This window comes from Dreissena polymorpha, chromosome 9 (assembly GCF_020536995.1).
Source record: "Dreissena polymorpha isolate Duluth1 chromosome 9, UMN_Dpol_1.0, whole genome shotgun sequence".
In the NCBI taxonomy this organism is placed as follows: domain Eukaryota; kingdom Metazoa; phylum Mollusca; class Bivalvia; order Myida; family Dreissenidae; genus Dreissena; species Dreissena polymorpha.
In genome coordinates this window covers 67,341,825-67,355,809 of record NC_068363.1, presented here as the reverse complement: position 1 = coordinate 67,355,809, position 13,985 = coordinate 67,341,825, and the positions used below count along the sequence as shown (strand labels likewise).

The 13,985-nt window shown below is 39.8% G+C and overlaps 1 protein-coding gene across 12 annotated transcripts in view; it reads right to left on the bottom strand.

Moving 5' to 3' along the window:
• The window catches only part of LOC127845676 (WW domain-containing oxidoreductase-like), a 323,591-nt gene that overhangs the window by 292,075 nt on the left and 17,531 nt on the right, over positions 1–13,985 (bottom strand). For all 12 annotated transcript variants that reach the window (XR_008033317.1, XR_008033315.1, XR_008033320.1 and 9 more), the window contains exon 5: positions 7,099–7,294. Coding sequence is in view for 6 of the 12 variants with exons in the window: in XM_052376734.1 (XP_052232694.1) it covers positions 7,099–7,294 (196 nt within the window). In the remaining 6 variants the exon portion in view is untranslated. The remainder of the gene's footprint in view (positions 1–7,098; positions 7,295–13,985) is intronic.

Below are 13,985 nucleotides of genomic sequence, written 5' to 3'. Positions count from 1 at the left end.
TGGTCCGGAACTACTCTGTCCGCCAAATAGGCCAGGAAACCTTGCAGGACTTTAAGGCCGGGAGGGTAACTTCAGACACAATCGCAGAAATGTGCATGCTGGTCTGGAGCAATGCTAGCCTCATTTTGCATTAGACCCATTTATGCATGACGCGACTCATCTATGATTTAACTTGACATTTATAATAAATTGGAGGAAGATGTTAGAAACTGGTACATGTACCACCAATAGGGAACACAATCTTGGATGCAATACAATGTGAATAGCCTTCAGCATCAAATTATTAAATTCTAAAACAAAGACATTGTGTTCGAGTGCAAACTACCATGCTGCAACTATTTCCAGCAGCTAACAATTTGCCAGGCAAAATAATAGTTATTTAGATATTTATCTTTATCATTATATTCTTGTATTTTTGTCTTAGTCTGTGTGTTGTTTATTAATAATACCTCAAAACAGAACAATTTACATAATTGCTCTCAATTATATTCCATACATGATTTCATACGAAAAAGTACCATTTCAACAAATTTCCTGGAAATAAATTGCACTAAGGAGAAAATTTTTACTCCAGTGTTTTTTTTCTTCAATCTTGTTAATGTACATGAATACCAAAAAAGTAAGCAAAGCTAACCGACATTGATATTTGTACATATATCTTCTATGTTAATATAAAAGAATATTTAGTGATTATATGACGTTTTCACATGTACTCAAATTAATCTTGTGCATCATTAGAACATGTTATTGTCCTCTAACTATACCACAAATTGCTTTGACACCAATCTATCAAATGCAGCTTACAGCTGTGTTGCTACTACGCAGAACAACAATTCATCATATTCATGATTCATCAGAAAACAATAAGTGAACTTGTCAAACTTTGTAAGCTTAGAGTAAATTAATGAAATTTAACTATTAAACTTCATGGATAGTTTGTTGTCATTTAACTCGGGGTATTGCAATGATTTGAAAACAGAAAACAGGGACTCCTTACTTGGGAAAAAGTAGGCGTCCCAAAGGAAAAAGAAGGAGTTCCAAAGGAAAAAGTTAAATTCCCAAAGGAAAAAGAAGGAGTTCCAAAGGAAAAAGGAGTTTCAAGAGAAAAAGTAGCATTCCCAAAGGAAAAAGTATGAGTCCCAAAGGAAAAAGAAGAATTCCCAAAGGAAAAAGTATGAGCCCAAAGATAAAAGTAGCTGTCCCTAAGGAAAAAGTAGGAGTCCCAAAGAAAAAAGGAGTCCAAAGGAAAAAGTAGGAGTTCCAAACATTAGTGTGGAACCCTGCATTAGGACATTTATTAAACAAGAGGGCCAAGATGGCCCTAGTTTGCTCACCTGAGAGGAGTCGGTTCATTCAATGTTTACCAAATGTCAAACTTGACCTAGATATTGTCCAGACAAACATCCTGGTCAAGTTTCATCATTATTTCATCTACGAGTCATGATCGATGTACCTATGAAGTTTCATGATCCTAGCGTAAGCATTCTTGATTTATCATCCGGAAACCATTTTTCTAAGTTGAGTCACTGTGACCTTGACAGCCATTGTGTGAATACGTTTTTTGGCACTGTGACCTTGACCTTTGACCTAGTGACCTGATAATCGATAGGGGTCATCTGCGAGTCATGATCAATATACCTATGAAGTTTCATGAAACTAGGCATAAGCGTTCTTAGGTTATCATCCAGAAACCATTTTACTTATTTCAGGTCGCCATGACCTTGACCTTTGACTTAATGACCTGAAAATCAATAGGGGTCATCTGTGAGTCATGATCATTGTACCTATGAAGTTTCATGATCCTAGGCATAAGCGTTCTTGAGTTATCATACAGAAACCATTAAACTATTTCAGGTCACCGTGACCTTGACCTTTGACCAAGTGACCTGAAAATCAATAGGTGTCATCTTCGAGTCATGATCAATGTACCTATGAAGTTTCATGATCCTAGGCATAAGCGTTCTTGAGTTATCATCTGGAAACCATTTTACTATCTCGGGTCACTGTGACCTTGACCTTTTACCTAGTCAACTGAAAATCAATAGGGGTCATCTGCGAGTCATGATCAATGTACCTATGAAGTTTCATGATTCTAGGCCTAAGCAATCTTGAGTTATCATCCGGAAACCATTTTACTATTTCGGGTCATCGTGACCTTGACCTTTGACCTAGTGACCTGAAAATCAATATGGGTCATCTACGAGTTATGATCAATGTACCTATGAAGTTTCATGATCCTAGGCCTAAGCGTTCTTGAGTTATCATCCGGAAACCATTTCACTATTTTGGGTCATCGTGACCTTGACCTTTGACCAGAAAATCAATAAGGGTTATCTGCAAGTCATGATCAATGTATCTATGAAGTTTCATGATCCTAGGCATAAGCGTTCTTGAGTTATCATCCGGAAACCATTTTACTGCTTTGGGTCACTGTGACCTTGACCTTTGACCTAGTGACCTAAAAATCAATAGGGGTCATCTGCGAGTCATGATCAATGTATCTATGAAGTTTCATGATCCTAGGCATAAGTGTTCTTGAGTTATCATCCGGAAACCATTTTACTATTTTGGGTCATCGTGACCTTCAACCTAGTGACCTGAAAATAAATAGGAGTCATCTGCGAGTCATGATCAATGTAGCTATGAAGTTTCATGATCCTTGGCATAAGCGCTTTTGAGTTATCATCCGGAAACCATCTGGTGGACGGACTGACCGACATAAGCAAAACAATATACCCTTTCTTCTTCGAAAGGGGGGGGGGGGGGCATAATGAGAAAACTGCCCCCCTCCCAGCAGCCATGTTATTCAACTGACCGGAACCATTTTTGAACTCAACTCTCATATCAAGGAAACAAATGTTCTGAGCAAATTTCATAAAATTGGGCCAAAAATGTGACTTCTACTGTGTTCACATGTTTTCACTATAAACATATAGAGAAAAATGCCCCACCCACTGGCGGCCATGTTTTTTCACCAATCCCTACCATTTTCAAACTCGTCTGAGATATCAATAAAACCAATCTTTTGACCAACTTTCATGATGATTGGGCAAAAATTGTGATTACAAGAGTGTTTACAAGGTTTCTCTATAGCCAAATAGGGAAAACTGCCACTATATACATATAGAGAAAAATGCCCCGCTCACTGGCGGCCATGTTTTTTCACCGATCTCGACCACTTTCTAACTCGTCCGAGACATCAATTGAACCAATGTTTTAACCAACGTTCATGATGATTGGGCAAAAATTGTGACTTCTAGAGTGTTTACAAGGTTTCTCTATAGCCAAATAAGGAAAACTGCCCGCCCACTGGCGGCCATGTTTTTCAACAGATCAGAATCACTTTTGAACTCAACCAAGATATCAAACATTTTGACAAAGTTATATGAAGATTGGGCATGAAATATGACTTCTAGTGTTTACAAGGTTTTTCTTTTTTTTTTTACCTAGTGACCTAGTTTTTGACCCGGCATAACCCAGTTTCGAACTCGGCTGAGATTTCATTGGGACAAAGCTTCTGACCAAGTTTCATGAAGATGGGACAAGAAATGTGGCCTCAAGAGTTTTTACAAGCAAATGTTAACGGATGGACGGACAGACGGACCGACGGACATACGACGGACAAAGACCGGTCACAAAAGCTCACCTGAGCAATCAGGTGAGCTAAAAAGTGACAGCATGCACATATGTCTATCAACTAAAAGACCATCAAGCTGTAATTGTCATTTTGCTTAAACACATTGACAACATAAACATTATTAAAAAACAATGTAATGTCACAAAAGTGTGTATTTTTGTATAACCCCCCCCCCCCCCCCCCCGATATTTGCAAAACATGACTTTATGCATTCAGACTCCCAGCTTGTCAATTTGTGCAAATAAAATATTGTTTTAACTGTGTATGCCCCTGTGATATTTGATTTTGTTATACCAAAATCAATAGAATTCTTCTTACCTAAGGACTAATCAGCATAACATGATATATGATTCATGATTTAAGTGTTGTTAATATTTTGCGGGAATGGTTTTCATGTTCAAATCCATATGAACATGAAAGGCTTCTGTACTCTTTCCTTTCCTCCCATTTAATAAAAAATTATGAAACTGCCTTTGCTATAAAGTGACTTACATACTTTCTTCAAAATGATAAGCTGTAGCATTCTTAATAAATTCATGTATTAAGTCAAAATGGATATAATGTTCACAAACACAGGAGAAATTGAATTCATTGAAATTCGAATTGTGGAATGGATAAAACCAGTATATGGGCCTCGCCCTCAGAAATCTGTTTCATTGTTTCCCTTGTTTTAAGTCAACCAGCTTAAATATGAAGAAATATGTTAACTCACTCAAATAAATCACCACAGTTCTGACTTAAGTCATTAGCATTGTCAGCCATATATCAGTACAATATCCATATGGATGCAGGAGACAAGCCCCTGCCATCTCTCCTACATCACCCCTTTATCTGTATTTTACATTCAAAACATAGCTCTAAATAAGCCTTTGCACAGAAAATCTTAACAGTGTGAGAAATGTGTCTTCATTATTGTTTTCATCTCAAGAAAATGTGCTAAAAAATTAAGGTGATTTTGGTGTTTGAATTAAGTTTGTTTTACATAACAAACAGATAGCACTCTAGAGAAAAATTCAATCAATTGTCATACATAAACATGATGAGCAAATATCAAATAACTAGAGGTTTTTGTGCAATGTTTTATTGAAATTTATTCAGAAACATGATTTTTCCAATGACTTGAATACCAGAATGTTGAACTTACATTTTTGGAAGGTGTGTGGTAAAAATGCCAGAGGTAAAAATGCCAGAAGTAAAATATAAAAATGCCATAGGTAAAAATGCCAAATGTTATATAGAAAAATAGAGTTTTCTTGGAATGTTCTTCTTGGAATGTGTTAATTTGTCCAATGAAATCACTTTTTTTTGTAGAATTCTAATCACATATCTTAATATTTAAAACAAAGAATTTTTAAAAACATTATTATCCTTGCAATATTTTCCTCAATTTATGTTATAACACAACCATATTGTTGTTATTTCTTTTACTTGTAGTTTATTTATGCAAAATAAGATGCAGTAACGTGAAAGGTTAACAAGAGGGCCAAGATGGCCCTAGTTTGCTCACCTGAGAGGAGTCCGTTCATTCAATCTTTACCTAATGTCAAACATGACCTAGATATTGAACAGACAAACATCATGGTCAAGTTTCATCATTATTGAACCAAAGCTCTGGGGTAGGGAGTGTTTTTGTTTTTGAAAGATTTGAAATGGTGACCTATATTTTGAGTTCACCCCCAAACATCAAACGTTGCTTACAAGAATTTTGTATAATATACAGAAAATTTGGACAATCTAAGGGCAATCATTATGGCATTAATTATGTGATCTTTCAGCAACTTTGATAAAGAATGCTTGAGAAATGTGAATGCTAGAGTGTTTACAAACGAAATGTGGATTGACGGACAGCTCAGATCACAGGGGTAAAAAACTTTGTGCGTATGGAAAAGGCCTTGTCCAAATACACATGCATACCAAATATGAAGATTATATCTCAAGGGACATAGAAGTTATGAGCATTTATTGAAACCTAAACGCAGATTTAGATGAAAAGGCCTAGTCCATATACACATGCATACCAAATATGAAGGTTATATCTCAAGGGACATAGAAGTTAAGAGCATTTTTTGAAACCTAAACGCAGATTTCGAAACCTAAACGCGGACCCTAAGTTCAAGGTCAAGGTCACAGGGGTAAAATTTTGTGTGCGTATGGAAAGGCCTTGTCCATATACACATGCATACCAAATATGACGGTTATATCTAAAGGGACTTAATAGTTATGAGCATTTTTCGAAACCTACAAGCAGATTTTGAAACCTAAACGCGGACACTTAGTTAAAGGTCAAGGTCACAGGGCTAAAAAAAAGTGTGCGTAAGGAAAGGCCTTGTCTATATACACATGCATACCAAATATGAAGGTTATATCTCAAGGGACATAGAAGCTAAGAGCATTTTTCGAAACCTAAATGCAAAGTGTGATGGAAAGACGGACAGACAGACAGACGGACGGACAGTCCAATCACTATATGCCCCCTTTTCTTCGAAAGGGGGCATAAAAACATCCAACCTCAAATAACAATTAACACATAAATGAAACACAACTACACTGTATAATTATTAAAACATGAATAATCAAAGGGGAATAACTACTGTATTCTAAAATGCAATTTTTAGAAGAGTTGTCTCACATGTTACATGACCTTAATTCATGATTGTTTGCAAGCCTTTTTACTATATAAATATAAGGAAAACTGCCACATCCCCCTGGCAACCATGTTTTTCAACAGACCGGAACCATTTTAAAACTTAACTCACATATCTAGGAAACAAAAGTTCTGACAAAATTTAATGAAAATTGGGCCAAAAATGTGACTTCTAGTGTTCACATGTTTTCACCATATACATTTAGAGAAAAATGCCCCGCCCACTGGCGGCCATGTTTTTTCACCGATCTCGACCATTTTCAAACTCGTCCGAGACATCAATTGAACCAATGTTTTGACCAACTTTCATGATGATTGGGCAAAAATTGTGACTTCTAGAGTGTTTATAAGGTTTCTCTAAAGCCAAATAAGGAAAACTGCCCCGCCCACTGGCAGCCATGTTTTTCAACGGATCGGAACCACTTTGAACTCAACCAAGATATCATTAAGACAAACATTTTGACAAAGGTACATGAAGATTGGGCATGAAATGTGACTTCTACAGTGTTTACAAGGTTTGTCTTTTTTTTGACCTAGTGATCTAGTTTTTGACCTGGCACAACCCAGTTTTGAACTCGGCCGAGATTTTATTGGGACAAAGCTTCTGACCAAGTTTCATGAAGATGGGACAAGAAATGTGGCCTCTAGAGTGTTTACGAGCAAATGTTAACGAACGGATGGACGGACATACAACGTACAAATACCGGGCACAAAAGCGCACCTGAGCAATCAGGTGAGCTAAAAATACAGTTTAAAACTTCAAACCCATAAAACCCACAGCGTACATATGATCCAAACCGCTGAACAAAATACGCACCATTCTTTCTGTTTGTACTGCTCAGCAAAATCCTTGACACTGCCCAAGGACGCAAGGTCAATTTTCATTACTGTGACCTTGACCCCTGGCCTCTCTGCCAGTATTCTGTCGCAGCATTCTTGTCCTGACAGGAGGTTCCTACATGCCATAACGACATGTGCCCCATGGAAAGCTAATGACCTTGCAGTTTCAAAACCTGCAACAAACATCAGAAATGCATGGTTTTCGTTCTCGGTTCTTGAAGCTCGCAATACAATAATACTAAAAGATGAATGGCGATTATGTATTTTAGGCCAATGCAGCTAAGTTAATTGTATACATTCATGGTTTATTGATATAAGTCTACGAATATTTTACATCTGATTGATTTTCATCTAAAACAAGAAACACAATGCCCCCTATTGCGCCGCTTTGAAGCCATATATTTGACCTTTGAACTTAAAAGATGACCTTGACCTTTCACCACTCAAAAATGTGAAGCTCAATGAGATACGCATGCATTCAAAATATCTAGTTGCTATCTTCAATATTGCAAAAATTGACCTTTGACCTTGAAGGATGACCTTGACCTTTCACCACTCAAAATGTGCGGCTCCATGAGATACACATGCATGCTTAATATCAAGTTGCTATCTTCAATATTTAAAAAGTTATGGCCAATGTTAAAGTTTTCGGACGGACGGGATATTTGACATTTGACCTTGAAGGATGACCTTGACCTTCAAATTTTACCACTCAAAATGTTCAGCTCCAGGAGATACACATGCATGCCAAATATCAAGTTGCTATCTTCAATAGTGAAAAAGTTATGGCCAATGTTAAAGTTTTCAGACGGACGGACAGACGCCATATACTAGACATTTGACTCTGAAGGATGACCTTGACCTTCACCACTAAAAATGTGCAGCTCCATGAGATGCACATGCATGCCAAATATCAAGTTGCTGTGTTAAATATTAAACAAGAGGTGTGTTCTTCAGAAACAAAATCTTTTTTACCTTTGACCTTGAAGGATGACCTTGACCTTGAACTTCCACCACTCAAAATGTGCAGCTTCACGAGAACGTCGCTTTGAATTTTTAAAATATTTTGTTTGACCTTTGGCCTTGAAGGATGATCTTGACCTTGAACTTCCACCACTCAAAATGTGCAACTTCATGATAACGCCGCTTTGATATTTTATTTTTACCTTTGACCTTGAATGATGACCTTGAACTTCCACCACTCAAAATGTGCAGCTTAATGAGAACGCTGCTTTGATTTTTTTTGTTGACCTTTGACCTTGAAGGATGACCTTGAAGTTCCACCACTCAAAATGTGCAGCTTCATGAAAACGCCGCTTTGATTTTTTTTTTTTACCTTTGACCGTGAAGGGTGACCTTGACCTTGAACTTCCACCACTCAAAATGTGCAGCTTCATGGAAACGCCGCTTTGATTTTTTTTACCTTTGACCTTGAAGGATGACCTTTACCTTCCACCACTCAAAATGTGCAGCTTCATGAGATACACATGCATGCCAAATATCAAGTTTCTATCTTCAATATTGAAAAAGTTATGGCCAATGTTAAAGTTTTCAGACGGACAGACGCCATATATTTGACATTTGACCTTGAAGGATGACCTTGACCTTCACCTTTCACCACTCAAAATGTTCAGCTCCATGAGATACACATGCATGCCAAATATCAAATTGCTATCTTCAATAGTGAAAAAGTTATGGCCAATGTTAAAGTTTTTTTCGGACGGACAGACGGACGGACAGACTGACATACACACATACTGACATACACACATACTGACAAACTGACTGACAAACAGTTCAACTGATATATGCCACCCTACCGGGGGCATAAAAACAACAACAACTGTAAATTGTAAACTGATTGAACAATAAAATATTCTTGAACGGTCAACTGAATGAAAATGTTGGTAAATAGACATAGAGTTGGGAAAAACAAGAAACCATCGGAGACGGGTGATGCTCCCCAAAGGTCTTTTTAGTCACAATATTGCACTATATATTCAGATAAAAGGAAACATCTTGAGGGGCATAACTTTGGACAAAATAATATGATGGATGGTTTAGCAACTTAAAATTTCAAAGGGCCATAACTCTATAAATAAATCATCTAACCAGAACCCACAAATAACATGCGCATCTCCTCAAGGTAGTTAAGCTTCCCACAAAGCTTCATTGAATTCCAGTCATTAGTTGCTGAGAAATAGCCCGGACAAGAATTGCACTATATGTACAGTTAATGGAAAATTTCAAAGGGTCATAACTCTGTGAAAAATCATCTGACTAGAACCCGCTGATAATATGCACATGTCCTCTTGGTAGTGAAGCTTCCCATAAAGTTTCATTGAATTCCGATGATTATATGCTGAGAAATAGCCCGGACAAGAATTGCACTATATGTACAGTTAATGGAAAATTTCAAAGGGCCATAACTCTGTGAAAAATCATCCGACCAGAACCGGCTGATAATATGCACATGTCCTCTTGGTAGTGAAGCTTCCCATAAAGTTTCTTTGAATTCCGGTCATTAATTGCTGAGAAAAAGCCCGGACAAAAATTGTGCACGCACGGACGGACACACGGACAGACAGATGAAGCGGCGACTATATAATCCCCCAAATTTATTAAGGGGGAGCATAATAAAATGGAATGGAAGTGTGAAAGCAGATCAAGACAATACTGAATAATTAGATGATAATTTTTTGTTACAATTAAGAAGCGGGATGCAAGTTTCGTATGAATACTAAAAACTACAGCTTTAATTTGTTACAATTATAAACCTTCAGTGCAGCCTTCAGTAAAAAATTGAAAAAAAAATCAGCATTTCCTTGGTGTATGAACTGTTAGATATATTATGTCTAATTTTGAGTAAGCTGGCTGCGTTTATGAATGAATTAGACCTGATTTTCCAGAAAATTACCACAGCAATAAAATGCAGAAAATTGCTTGAAATGGAAGAAGTTGTAATTATTGTAATATTGAACAGCAGCACTGAAAAACATTACATGTAAAATAATATGGGCATATTGTTTTTACAACATTTATATAATACATAATCTTTTAAATTATCAAAGCATAAAAATTCTTGTACTTTTACAGTTATTTAGTATTTTCACTCAACATCTTAGGAAGATTGGTAGACAACTAAATATATATAACACAACAATAACAAGAGCACAGCATAACTGGTGCCAACGCTCAGCTGCAGGTGCAGTTTTGAATAAATGAAAGCTTGTCAGCATTTTTTTAGAGGTCACAGTGGCCTTGACCTTTGACCTAAAAATGGGTCTGGCGTGCAGAATTCATCAAGGTGCATCTACATATGAAGTTTCAAAGTTTTAGGTGGAAGCACTTTTAATTTAGAGCTTATGTAAAGGTTTAAGCAAGTTGGATGCCAGACAGAGACGCCGACGATGAGCTGGCTATGACAATACCTAGGGTTATCTCCGAAAACAGCCGAGCTAAAAAATGATTGGCTAGCTACCTACCTATACCACTATTGGCCCAGCTACCTAACTACACTAATGTCTGCCCAGCTTCCAACCTATATCACTGTTGGCACAGCAACCTACCTATAATTCTATTTGCCCAGCTATCTATACCACTGATGGCCTAGCTACCTACCTATACCACTGTTAGCCCAGCTACCCACCTATACCACTATTTGCACAGCAACCTTCCTAAACCACTTTTGGCCCAGTTTACCTACCTATTCCACTGTTGGCCCAGCTACCTACCTATACCACAGTTGAACCAGCTACCTTCCTATACCACTGTTGGACCAGCAACCTACCTATACACTGTTGGACCAGCTACCTACCAATACCGCTGTTGGCCCAGCTACCTACCTATACCACTGTTGGACCAGTTACCTACCTATACCACTGTTGGCACAGCTACCTAACTATACCACTGTTGGACCAGCTACCTACCTATACTACTGTTGGTCCAGCTACCAACCTTACTATGTTGGTCCTGCTACATACCTATACCACTGTTGTCACAGCTACCTACCTATACCACTGTTGGACCAGCTACCTACCTATACCACCGTTGGACCAGTTACCTACCTATACCACTGTTGGTCCAGTTACCTACCTATACCACTGCTGGACCAGCTACCTACATATACCAATGATGGCCCAGCTACAGATCTATACCACTGTTGGCACAGATAACTTCCTAAACCACTTTTGGCCCAGCTACTTACCTAAACCATTGTTGGCCCAGCTATCTACCAATACCACTGTTGGTCCAGCTACCTACCATACCACTGTTGGCCCACCTACCTACCTATACCACTGTTGGACCAGCTACCTACCTATACCACTGTTGGTCCAGCTATCTACCTTTACCACTGGTGGCCCAGCTACCTAACTATACCACTGTTGTCCAACCTACCTACCTATATCACTGTGGGCACAGCTACCTAACTTCACCACTGTTGGCCCATCTACCTACCAATACCACTGTTGGACCTGCTACCTTCCTATACCACTGTTGGACCAGCTACCTACCTATACCACTGTTGGCCAAGCTATTTTCCTATATCACTGTTGACCCAGCAACTTACCTATACTACTGTTGGCCCAGCTACCTACCTATACCAGTGTTGGTCCAGCTACCTGCCTAAACCACTGTTGACCCAGCTACCTACCTATACCACTGTTGGACCAGCTACCTACCTATATCACTGTTGGACCAGCTACCTTCCTATACCATTGTTGGACCAGCTACCTACATACATAACTATGGACCCAGCTACCTACCTATACCACTGTTTGCCCAGCTACATATCTATACCACTGTTGGCACAGCTACTTACCTATGCCACTGTTCGACCAGCTACCTACCTATACCATTGTTGGTCCAGTTACCTTACCTACCTGTACCAATGTTGGCACACCTACCTTCCTATACCACTGTTGGTCAAGTTACCTACCTATACCACTGTTGGCACACCTACCTACCTATACCACTGTTAAACCAGCTACCTACCTATACCACTGTTAGACCAGCTACCTACCTATACCACTGTTGGCCCAGCTATCTACATATACCACTGTTGGCACAGCTACCTACCTATACCATTGTTGGCCCAGCTATCTTCCTATATCACTGTGGACCCAGCTACTTACCAATACTACTGTTGGCCCAGCTACCTACCTATACCAGTGTTGGTCCAGCTACCGGCCTATACCACTGTTGGTCCACCTACCTACCTATACCACTGTTGGACCATCTACCTACCTATATCACTGTTGGACCAGCTACCTTCCTATACCACTGTTGGACCAGCTACCTACATATATCACTGTGGACCCAGCTACCTACCTATACCACTGTTGGACCAGCTACCTACCTATACCACTGTTGGAACAGCTACCTACCTATACCACTGTTGGCCCTGTTACCTACCTATACCACTGTTGGACCAGCAACCTACCTATACCACTGTTGTACCAGCTACCTACATTGACCACTGTTGGAACAGCTACCTACCTATACCAATGTTGGCCCAGCTACCTACCTATACCACTGTTGGACCACCTACCTACCTATACCACTGTTTGACCTGCTACCTACCTATACCACTGTTGGACCAACTGACTACCTATACCACTGTTGGAGCAGCTATCTTTCTTTACCACTGTTGACCCAGTTACCTTCCTATACCACTGTTGGACCAACTAACTACCTATACCACTGTCGGCCCAGTTACCTACCGATACCACTGTTAGCCCAGTTACCTACTTATACCACTGTTGGACCAGCTACCTACCTATACCACTGTTGGGCCAGCTACCTACCTATACCACTGTTGGACCAGCTACCTACCTATACCACTGTTGGACCAGCTACCTACCTATACCACTGTTGGACCAGCTACCTACCTATACCAGTGTTGGACCAGCTACCTACCTATAGCACTTTTGGACCAGCTACCTTCCTATACCACTGTTGGCACACCTACCAACCTATACCACTGTTGGCCCAGCTACCTACCAATACCACTGTTGGACCAGCTACCTACCTATACCACTGTTGGCACAGCAACCTACCTACACCACTGTTGGACCAGCTACCTACCTATACCACTGTTGATCCAGCTACCTTCCTACACCTCTGTTGGCCGAGTTACCTTCCTATATCACTGTTGGACCAGCTACCTACCTATACCACTGTTGGTCCAGCTACCTACCTACACCACTGTTGTATCAGCTATCTACCTATACCACTGTTGGTCCAACTACCTACCTATACCATTGTTGGCCCAGCTACCTACCTATACTATTATTGGCCCACCTACCTTCCTATATCACTGTTGACCCAGCTACCTACCTATACCACTGTTGGCACAGCAACCTACCCATATCACTGTTAGTCCAGATACCTAACTATGCCACTGTTGGCCCAGCTACCTACCTATACCACTGTTGGCACAGCAACCTACCTATACCACAGTTGGACCAGCTACCTACCTTTACCACTGTTGGCCCAGCTACCTACCTATACCACTGTTGGCCAAGCTACCTACCTATACCACTGTTGGCCCACCTACCTTCCTATACCACTGTTGGATCTGCTACCTACCTATACCACTGTTGGACCAGCTACCTACCTATACCACTGTTGGACCAGCTACCTTCCTTTACCACTGTTGGCCCAGTAACCTTCCTGTACAACTGTTGGACCAGCTACCTACCTATACCACTGTTGGACCAGTTACCTACCTATACCACTGTTGGCCCAGTTACCTGCCTATACCACTGTTGAACCAGCTACCTACCTATACCGCTGTTGGCCCAGCTACCTACCTATAGCACTGTTGGACCAGCTACCTACCTATAGCACTGTTGGACCAGC